The sequence below is a fragment of the Dendrobium catenatum genome, unplaced genomic scaffold (genome assembly GCF_001605985.2).
Source record: "Dendrobium catenatum unplaced genomic scaffold, ASM160598v2 original_scaffold_112318, whole genome shotgun sequence".
NCBI classification, from domain to species: domain Eukaryota; kingdom Viridiplantae; phylum Streptophyta; class Magnoliopsida; order Asparagales; family Orchidaceae; genus Dendrobium; species Dendrobium catenatum.
The window spans coordinates 72,383-83,496 of NW_021430753.1; the positions used below are offsets into that span (position 1 = coordinate 72,383).

The 11,114-nt window shown below is 36.5% G+C and overlaps 2 protein-coding genes across 2 annotated transcripts; both read right to left on the minus strand.

Moving 5' to 3' along the window:
- Positions 1-3,064: 3,064 nt before the first annotated feature.
- LOC110091786 (RING-H2 finger protein ATL32) lies at positions 3,065-3,932 on the minus strand. Its single transcript, XM_020816033.2, has one exon. The coding sequence runs from the start codon at positions 3,760-3,762 to the stop codon at positions 3,355-3,357; it is 408 nt and encodes a 135-aa protein (XP_020671692.1). The 5' UTR covers positions 3,763-3,932; the 3' UTR covers positions 3,065-3,354.
- Positions 3,933-9,671: 5,739 nt separating this feature from the next.
- LOC110091783 (RING-H2 finger protein ATL16-like) lies at positions 9,672-10,031 on the minus strand. Its single transcript, XM_020816029.1, has one exon. It carries the CDS (start codon positions 10,029-10,031, stop codon positions 9,672-9,674), a length of 360 nt encoding a protein of 119 aa, XP_020671688.1.
- Between the last annotated feature and the right edge of the window lie 1,083 nt (positions 10,032-11,114).

Below are 11,114 nucleotides of genomic sequence, written 5' to 3' on the forward strand. Positions count from 1 at the left end.
GCTTCTTCACCATCAGACGATTTGCAAGAGATTTTTTCAAGAACAACGATTCTAGTTTATCCCATACCTCGATGATTGTTTCTTCCTTGGTAACCTCTCACAACACCTCGACTCCAAGGGAAAGCAAGATTGTGCTATGAGCCTTCAATTGCATTTCCCTTTCCTTCACCCAATTGGTCAATGCCCCAAATCCATCTTTGGATATCGCCTCCATTAGCCCCTGACGGACCAACAATGCCTTTATCTTGATCCACAACATGCTGAAGTCATTCTCTCTAGTAAATCTATCAATTTCGAACCTTTGCTTCAACATGATCAAGAGACCAAAACTTGATATGTGCCCCAACATCACCAGTTAGCTCATGTTTACAAGATTTCACAGAAAAGAATCAAGAAATTCCCTTACTGCTTATGTCTGATCCGAGCAACCTGAGCACTGCGTCCTTCTCTTGTTTTGTGATTTATTATAATCTCCCGATCGTGGAATCAAACCGTGACTACAGCTCCCATTTGGGGTCCTAGCTTAGATTAACGAGCTGCTGCTTCTGCACGCTTGACCCGACTCCACCTACGGCGTCCAACGTCCATCTTCGTGCGCTACAGTCATGATCCGGCTCGCCCGTGCAAATTCTTAAGTGATCACTGACGTGAATTCTGTTGCACTCTCTTGTGACTCGTTTTGCCGCCTTCAGCCTCTAGCCCGCTGCCACTCCTTTTTTCTTTGGACAATAATCTTTCTCCATCTCCACCTATCTCTGATACCAATTTGTTAGGATTTCTTGAGGAAGGAAGCTTTCTTGAGCTTCTTGGATGAGAGGGAGGGAGGGAGGGAGGGGAGAATGTGAGAGAGCAAAACACATAACTAGAAAAACTTTATTGGCTTGGCTTTGAGAGAGGATGATATGATATTACAGATTTTATATCTATATAAAGACACAAATGGCAACATCAAAGCTACAAAAGAATCTAAAGAAAGCACATCTATATAAAACTAACAGAAAATACAAAAAATTAGAGTTAAATTGAATCACAAAAAACTCTAACATAACTTTTTTTTTATATCTATATAAAGACACATCTTATTTTAATAGCTTGTTAGCAGATTATCGTAATGCATGACTTTTTAATTGAGAATTAGTTTCTTTGCACACAAAGTAACCTTCTCCAGTTATATACATTTGTATAGCCAATAAGTTCCCTTGGGGTTCTATGTTAATTTTAACCTGCAGAATTGCAATTTTAATAATATTGATGCCTCTGTTTTCTTGTTAAATATTTCTAGATAAAAAGAGCAAAAAAGAACTGGATTGGGTTCCTCGTTCTCACTAGCCAGCTGATCTCTAGCCTTGAAGTCCTTACCAGATCTTTAACTGAAAAACAAATCCTCACCAATTGCCAAGGATGATTATTGGATCAAGTAAAAAATCTCCTTAAAAAGCTTTTCACTCTATTAAGCTAAAGCTTAGGAAGGTTGGAACAATCAGTTTAAGTAAGGTTGTAACCTTACTTAAACCATTTGTACGAATCTTCCTCCTTTGTCTTCTTGTCAGCTTTCTTTTAGATGAGAAAGCTTCAACAATGTTTTCTCGAATGTATATTACCTAGTTGACAGAGTGGTGGTGTTTGTAGTCACCACATAAATCCTTCCACCAGTCACAATTCTTTTGGTGGCTGGGGCCTCCGACTGTGAAAGTCGTTCGAACATCCATAGCCCGCGACGCTGGTAGATGCGTCTGGCGTGTAGCGGTTTTGATGGTGGGTCGTTGCGCCGGCATATGCGCATGGCAGGTAGGAGCTCCGGCATAATGGAGTCTCCTTGCAGGCCTTTCAGTATTCATGCTATTCACAGGAACGACGACAGCCATTAACACAACTCATCTTGGTCTACTGATTGAGAGCTTTAGTTACCAACTAAGAGGTTTTGAGTTCAAATCTCTCATATGTGATATGTGTGACTTTATCTTAATTGGCCTAATTATTCCAAAAAAAAAAAAAGAGAAACAAGCAGTTTAGCTCAACCAATGTACTCTAGTGTTCACCTGCTAAGCAATTCATTTAGAAGTTTTAGAATGGGGCAGTCTTCCTTTTAGTAAGTTTCAGCTCAACTAATATGCTGTAGTGTTCACCTGCTAAATCTATTCTTGTAGAAGTTAGCAAGGCACAATCTGCCAACTATTGAGATAATTTGGTGACTTTAGCTCACTCTATTAGCTAAAATTTATATTTTAGTCTGTATTATTCTTTATTAGTCCAAGATATTGCAGTATAGATTTAGCATATAAAAATATTGAGTAATACAAACAAAAATATGGATTAGTTTACTAAAAAAATCATGAGCTAACTCAGCCACTAATTTCTCCTAAGTATCGCACATCCTACCAAATAACTTCTTTCAAAGTTTACTGAGTGGGTTGAAGTAGGTGGAGATGTCCCTTGTGCCATTTGCCAACTCCAAACTTTGTTTTTTGGTGGGGGAAAAATTGTACTCCCAACTTTCTCTTTTCTCTTTTTCCACCACTGAAGCGTTTGACTGCTGCTTTTGCAGTAGTTAAATGCTTTCCCAAAGTGTATATTATATTTTTGTTTAATATGCCTGAGGGCTGCTTTTGATCAGATAATTCTTATTTCTCTACTGAAGCTCTGTGCTTGAGGATAAACATGTTCCAACCATAGCCAGAGAACATTCAAGGTAAGTTCTCACGTTTCTCTATTGTCTCCAGGTCCTTAAAATTATGAGAGATTATTATTTGGGGAGATCCGAGACAGAGTATCGTTCGATTTTATCTATGTGAACAGTAAAAATGAAGTAAGCTGTGCGTTTACTATTCATCAATGCATTCACAGAGACAAATCAGATGGTTCTTTGTATCCGGTCTCCACACGTAATAATCTCTCCAAAATTACAGCTAATAAAAAGTAAAACTACATTTAAAGAAGATCTGAATACTTCTAAATATTGCATTTTAAAAGGAATTTTCGATCTCCCTCTCAGGAAACATATCAAAGATCAATCTGCAAGAAACAATATAAAAAAAAAAACATGAATCTGTCATGAAAAAAACTTCTACAGGATGGTGTTGAGTGGCCTGAAGATCAAGCACATCACAACATAACCTCCATGAGAAAAAATGATCCATCTTCTTCACTTTATAAATCCCAACAAAATTGGAATATCCTATACATCACTAAAATACCTAATAATACTTGGTAATGAAATTAGAAGGCCTGAAAGACCTCACAAAAACCAGTATAAAACACCAATCAATCTTCTTCTCCACTCAATCAATATACGACAACAAAATTCAAAATACCCTATCAATCAATCGAAAGATTGAAAAAATAAAAAAACCAAAGTCAGACAATCTCATCATTCACCTGGGCCTTATTAGTGATAGCAGTCCTACAAATCGGACATGTAAGCTTCTCCTTCAGCCACAGATCAACACAGTGGATATGAAACAAGTGGCTGCAGGCAGGCAATTGTCTACACAGTTCTCCATCATTGAATTTCTCCAAACAGATAGCGCATGAGGAAGCTTTGCCGCATTGCTTCCCTGATTCTTCTTCGTCGTAGCGGATGCTCGGCCATCTCTTAACTACGAAGTTGTAAACACATCTCGCATATATTTTTCTGCCCAAATAAGCTATAATATCATAGAGGAGCCAAAACGCGTATGCAAATCCAGCGAAGCACGCAATAGTTAGCAGTAACAAAAGGAGTCCGAGGAAAGCATATGTAGCTCCAACCAAGACGGAATTCATGCCTGCAAGGGAGGGGATTAAGCTTACCCTTTGGAATCGGTTTCCGAGAAAGAAGGAAGAAAAAAAGACAAAGCTAGCTTTTTTATGAGCTTCCAATCGGCGGCGAATAGATACAGAGATAAAAAAGCCGCTCGAGTATTAGGAAAAATCGAATCTTTAAATCATCGCAATATCGAAGGCATCGATAATGATGGATTCGAGGCTAAATAAAATATGACTTTCCATAAGACAGAATTCTAACCGATTGATTTGGCTTTGGTTGACTATTAACATGTAGAGCTTGTTTATTTAATGCGATTTTTTTGTTTAATTTGGCTTATTTTGATTCGTATCTTTCATATTTGGTTAGATTTAATTTCATGAAAGCTTCTTACGGAACAAAGTTTCTATTTATGCAATAAAATAGATTTAGCTTAAGGTGTTGCGTGCTGGAAAGAGGTATGGAATTATAGAGGTTCTGAAAAGGATAGCGTCATTAGCACATGCTTAAGGGTGTAAATAAGTTGGGCCGAGCATGATTCATCATTGTCATGAGTTTGAGCTTGATTAATTAATTGAGTTCGAGTTCGTATTTGAGCTTTATTATACGATTTCGAGCCATCTCATGAGTTGGCTCATTTATTATTGTTGTGTGCTAGAAAATTTGAGTCCGTAGAGATTATATTTCACGTCTTAGCATTGCACAAAATTTTAGCATGAATAGATAAAAATGATAGGGCAAAAGAATTTTTTACGTGAAAAACTCGAAAAGGGAAAAACCACGGGGCATAGCTTAGCTGTAGAATTCACTATGTAGCAAGTGATATAAAAAACATCATTTCTTCACTATTAAAGAATGGGATAGTACAAACTTGGCTGCTGGTGGTAATAACTAGTGGTCGTCGGCAGTGACTATGGCTGAAAAATGTAAGAGAGTTCTTTAGTTTTTCTCATCTTCTACTACTCATTTTTTGTGAAGCATGAGGGGTCTATTTATAATTTTCTATAGTGGCATGCTCTATAAATATAGAAAAATTCAAGGGCATCTAGGGAGTATTCCAGTCCACCGGATGGCTCATAGTGATCTTCTTGATCATTGAGTGTTTATCAAGCAATTAAATGTCTTAGAGATGTCAGAATAGAGCGATTTTAGGTTGTTGGATTCGTCTCGTCGAGTCGCTCGATTCCAATATAAGCATGTCATATTTGGATATCATTTTATTATCCAATTAATGTTATGAAGTTTTTAAATAGGCTTTGGCCATTTGATTTGGACCTATTTGAACTCAGATTGGACAAAATTTGATGTTGCTGCAAATCATATCTCATATTCTGCGCCACCCTCAAAAAAGTTCCTATCTCTTTTTACACCCCCCCCCCACCAAAAGCTCTCTTTCAAGAGGGACGACCTCTCGGAAGGTATTTCTTTCTAGAACCTCTCCTTAGTTGGTTACTCGATCAGACAAAAGCCATACTATGAAAGGCTTCTAGCTTCGATGAAGAAACTATGAACGCTCAAAGGTTCTCTCTCGGATGGCTTCTTTCTTTTGAAATTTAATAATATAGAATATTATAATATGGTATGATCTCCCAAATTCAAGCCAAAACGTGAGGAACTCGCCTCCATCCCCATCTGGATAAAAATTTTGGATGTTCCTCTGGTTCTATGGACTCCTTCTGGTATTTCCAAACTTGTCAGTTTCATTGGCACCCCTCTTTCGATGGATTCTCTCATGGCCAAATGCTCTCGTTTAAACTTTGCCAGGATTTGTGTCCAAATATCTAATCTTCTCCTCTATCTGATGAAATTCCTATCTAGATAGATGGAAAAGATCAAGTTCTTAACATTATGACAGGAAGCTAATATTGGCTTCCTTTATGCTAAGATCAAAGCTCGAAAAAATCTTAAGATGAGGACAGTGCCCTCTGGAGTGTGCATGCTGAGATAATGAAGATAAAACTTTATAGGAGGAGAAATTTTTTAAATGACACAAGTTGGAAATATGTTCAGATGAGATTTTTGGAAGAAATTAACTATCTCGCAAGTTCTCATTTCTTGCAGGTGTGATATTATGAGATGAGACATGAGAGAGAGGGTGGTCATTCGCCAGATGTTGATTGCAGCAACTTTGACATCAAGCATGTGATTTTATACCATAAATAACATTCTGGTTATGTCAAATTTATATTAGATTTCTCTAATGATCAGATGAAGGATTTGTTATCTGAAGGTAAGCCTAGATAGTTTTTTAATGGTAAAAATTGATGAGACCTTTAGTATGAGTTTGAGTTTCATCTCAAGTGCTGCCCAACTCAAACTTAACTCCAAGCACGTCTGTATATACTGCTTAGCAAATAGTAAAATTATGTAGTCCTATGAATATTTAGTAAAACTATATAGTATTATGAATGTTAGTTTACATTAAATATATTTTATTTTCTTTTGAAAGCTTAGTAAAGCTTTTATTTTAGTGGAGTTCCATTTTATCTATGGAATGTACTTTCAAACTTGCAAAATGAAGTAATAGTTATGCATTTTCAATACCAATTTCAAATTAAACTGCAACATAAGTACTTGATACATTAACATAAACATGATATTAAAAATAAAAAATAATGGCACATCAACACAACAAATATAATATCAACCTTCTCCTGTACTTCTTCTTACATTTGAGTATAGCAGTACTCCATACTCCATAGTGTGTATCTATCAAGTGGTTAGCTTGTCCTTGGAGATAACTGGGTTTCAACAGCATCTCAACTTTCTCCCTTCAAGTCTGTGGTACTTTGTGGTGCTTGAGTTTGTTGGAGTAGCTCATCCTAATGTGCAGGAGAGTGTGGCAATCCGAACGGATTCATCCGTGAAGGAATATGCATACTTTACGTGTGTAGCAGCGGTTCTTGTGATGCTTGAGTATCTACTCGGTATGCAGAAGCACTGCTGCCTCATTACAGGCCGTACTGATTCCAATATTGGGTTGATGGTACTTCCCCTGATGACCCTATCATAATCATGCCAATATCACTAATAGCAAAATTAGCCTATAAAGATCGATCATTCTTATTCCGTAGCAAAATTAGAATATAAAATTGCATAGGACAAAAATATTTATCCATATAAAGTGAGGAAGATTTTCTATAATATACATGATTATAAGATATTTTATAAGTACAATCATCAAAATATACATAATTATCAAATTTAGAACGACAAGAACCACCCTAACTAGCTATCCTTATCACCACCAACCTAAAAAATCTGTCACTACCATTTGATGGAATCTTAAGAGTTTGGTTGCACATTGGATGCAACCTAAAAAATCATCCAGCTCTTATTCTTTTCACATAAACATATAAGACAAATATAAAAAATTATTGTCTTAAAAATAATTATATTATGACCCCCTTTATTATTTCAATATTTAAAGTAAAATTTTTCCTCGTAGAATTCAAAATCATAAAGGAATCTTGTCCAAAACTAATCATTGATTGTAATTTAAATGCTTTGATTAAATTGCTAAATCATCCCATCGGGTTAAGTTGGGTTTATGGGCCAGCTTGGTTGGGGACCCGCCAATCCATGTTTGAATTCCCTCTCATGCGGCGCGACCCCTTAAGTGGGGAGAAAATAACCACAGTCTTGTACATGTGAGGCTGATTGCTGGGAGGCTCGCCGAGGGATTAGTTATGCCGCCAAGTGTCTCCTAAAAGAGAGTGACAGCAGTTAGATACCCCGTTCAAAAAAAATGCTAAATCTAACATAATTATCATAAGATTTATAATTAATTGATACTTAAGAGAGGCAATGTGTTTTCTTTTTCCCACACGACAAGAAATATCTAAACTCTGATGTAATTAGTTAAATTATTTTAATATGAAAGTCAAAAATATATGATAGTGACAAATAAATCATGTTTAGCCAGCAATTATTGAAACATTTTTTGGTGGAGTTAACAAAGCTAATATCTACCTTGTCTATAAAAAAAAAATTAGTACAAAAAATTTTTGAACTAAAAATTTTATATTAAAAAGCTATTTTAAAAAATAATAAAAAAATTGTCCCAAACGTAAAAAAAAAAAATTACTAAAATTATAGATTATTTTGTCCCCATTCACGAAATTGTTCATACTCTAATGAGCGGAATGAATAACTACCTCTCAAACAAGTTGGAGCAACAGAACTATCAGTTGAAATTAAATATTGTGACTTTCATATGAGAAATTCAAATATGTATAAAATTGATTAATTGCAAGCAAATGGTGGGAATAAAATCACGCAATGAAAAACAAATAAAAGAAAGAAAAACAGGGGAAATGACAATAGATTTAATGTGGAAAAATTTAATATCGGAAAAAAAAAAAACAACAGAGCCATACAACTAAGAAATCTATTATGAAAATGGGAGAAATTGTACATATCTTTCTTCACATACTCACCCATGCCTCTCTTCACTTCTGATATTATTCTTCTCTCATAAATAAATAAATAGATGCACTTCTATTACACTAAAGGATGCAATCCTTCAAGTGAAATAAGAAGAAGAAGAAAGAAAATTTGATTGAGTCGACTCACAATGCTGTGGCACTAAACCGTAACACCTCGGTGTAGACTTTTCTTTCTACCACGTTGTGGCTCTATAACCAAAAGAATTGAGGTCTAAGTCAATAGTACAACTTGATTCATCGACACAACTGGATTCCACATAATAAAACCATATGGCAAGACGCGATGTGATGTTGCGATGTTGGCGGGAACAGTTGGGATGCAGTGTAGACTAACGGTGCACAAGCAAGTGATACGGGCGAAATGCAGTTTGAGCAAGAGGGGCAGGCCAGCCGCGTGTGGGAGGTGTAGGTGGGCCATCCATTTCGGGTTTTGGGGTCAACTCGAGCCCGACCAAAATTTTAAAGCGGATTAAAAATGAAAAATTTTTATCTTTTTGAAAAAGTTAGAAACAAATTTCTTAATATTTCCATAGTATAGCAGATCCAATTGTAAGAAAAAAATATTTCTTATCACAATTATTTCTAAAAAACAATATGAAATAGAAGCCAAATATAAATGTGATAATCATCTACAAAGCCTAATAGTGAAAAAATTATCCTAAACGAAACTTAAATCGTCAACACAAATAGGGGTGCAAATGAGTCGAGTCGAGTCGAACTCGAGCTAGGGGCTGTTCAAGTTGAGCTCGACTGCCAAATATCGAGCTTGAGTTGGAGCTCGAACTCGAGTTGAGCTCAAAAGACGAGGTTGAGCTCGACTCGTCTCACGTTGAGCAGCTTGTCGAGCTCCGTCGAGCTCCATCGAAGGCATGCACGAGCACGTCGTCTTGCCCAGGCTAGCCCCGCTAGTAGCACGCAAGCTACGAGCCTCCGATCATCCCAAGCTACATCGTTGAACTTGGTTGTCCCGAGTTCTGCCATCGAGCAACACATGAACTCCGTCGTCCCTAGTTCCGCCGTCGACTAAACTCTTTCCCGCCCGTCTTCGACTCATCCTCCCGCTTGCTCATACCGAAGTTCCATGTTCCAGCTCGGTCACCTCCACGAGCTGCTCGTCGAGCCGACGAGTCAAGCAGAGGTTTGTTCGAACTCGATAAGCTCTTAAGCTCAAAATTGTGTTCGAACTCAGCTTGCGAGCTCAATAAGCTCGACTCATCGAGCCTAATACCGCGAGTCAAATCCAAGCGGCTCGTGAGTCAGCTTGACTTGGTTTCACCCCTAAACACAAAGCATAAAAATCAAAATATGATACTGATAATCTCTAATATATTTAAACAATATTTTTCACACTTTAAAAACTCAATATAACTAGGGAGAAATAAGATATACAGTAAATTTTGCAGGACTAATGCAACAGTGACGTTGCAAAAGATGACAAAATCCTTGGCATCATATATACCCTTAAAAACCAAAAACCAATTTCAAACAATAACATCGCTGAACTTGGATTTCTCAGTTACATTAGTCCTGCAAAGAGGACATGTAAGATTCTTCAAAAGCCACGCATCAATACAAAGCATATGGAAACAGTGACGGCATGCTGGCAACAGCCTGCACAGTTCACCATCCTTGAACTTCTCCAAGCAGATAACGCAACTGGAAACGTCGCCCCATTGCTTCTCTTCTTCTTCTTCTCCTTCACCTTCTTCTTCTTCATACTGCATCTTCGGCAATCCCTTAAGCACCCATTGCACATGAAACCACTTGCAGAAATGAACTATCCTCTCTAAAGCTAAGAATATTAATATCCCTACAAAGAAATAGCCTACAGTTTCAGCCATGGAGAGGCTCACTTCAGCGACTACGAGGATGAGAAAAAAGCTTTCTTGGCTTTGTGAGTACTCGTATGCTTATGCAGTTCTATGTAGACATTTATGGATTCAAAGTAAAATCAAATTCGAATAGCATCAGTTTGTTATGCAACTGCGCGCTAGGACTTCGGGCCTAACAGTTTTCTAACAGATAAATTGAATTTATGAGTAATTTTCTAAATTATATTAATTCTGCTAGAAAATTACTTACAAATTTATGATGTTATTAAGGATCGAATCGAAATAGAAAAGGAAATTTAAAGCTCTAAATAAAATATAGCAGACGAAGGTAAAAATAAAATTGTTCGAATTGGTGTTGGATAGTTTTTATTTTTGCTTGCTACAACAACATCAACAAAAATATTAAATATTTATTGGGTCAGTAATACGATTTTTTTTTCTCCATTGTGTCATATTATGGAACTTTTATTTGGTCCGGTGAACGTACGTAGAGCTACGTTCGGCCAGCACTAAATCGCAGGCACAAAATGAGAAATACCGAGCAATACCAATAATAACGAGAAATAACATTATGTCAAGACAAAATACCGAGTTATACCGAGTAATTCCAAAAAAACCGAGTTTTTTCTAGAAAAAACTCGGTTTTTTTTTTGAATTACTCGGTATTGCTCGGTATAACTCGGTATTGATTTTCACAGAGTGGTATTCCTCGTTATTATCAAACAATACCTAGCAATACCGACCAAATACCGAGAAAAAATTGAGAAACAATCATCTGACTGAACATAGAGCTACGTCCGGTCAAAGGACGTAATAAAAGTTCCATATTATGACTCAAATTCTCATTTAAATCTAATAAAAAAAGTAATTTATAATATTCTATAATCTAGTCTTTTTAGGTATGTTCTATTTTTTTATTTTATTTTTATTTTTTTAAAAATCGGAATCAACCATTATCTCGGATCCTAAAACTAAGGTAAAGACTACCGAAAAGTATTTACTCGAATCTAAGTCTAACGGAATGCAAATGGACTTACAAACTGCACATCATATAAGACATAATCAGTCTGACCCCTGGATTTATTGTCTTGT

What these genes read in the sequence shown, in the direction of transcription:
- LOC110091786 (XM_020816033.2), bottom strand. Translation starts at nt 3,762, where the DNA reads ATGAATTCCGTCTTGGTTGGAGCTACATATGCTTTCCTCGGACTCCTT.
- LOC110091783 (XM_020816029.1), bottom strand. Translation starts at nt 10,031, where the DNA reads ATGGCTGAAACTGTAGGCTATTTCTTTGTAGGGATATTAATATTCTTA.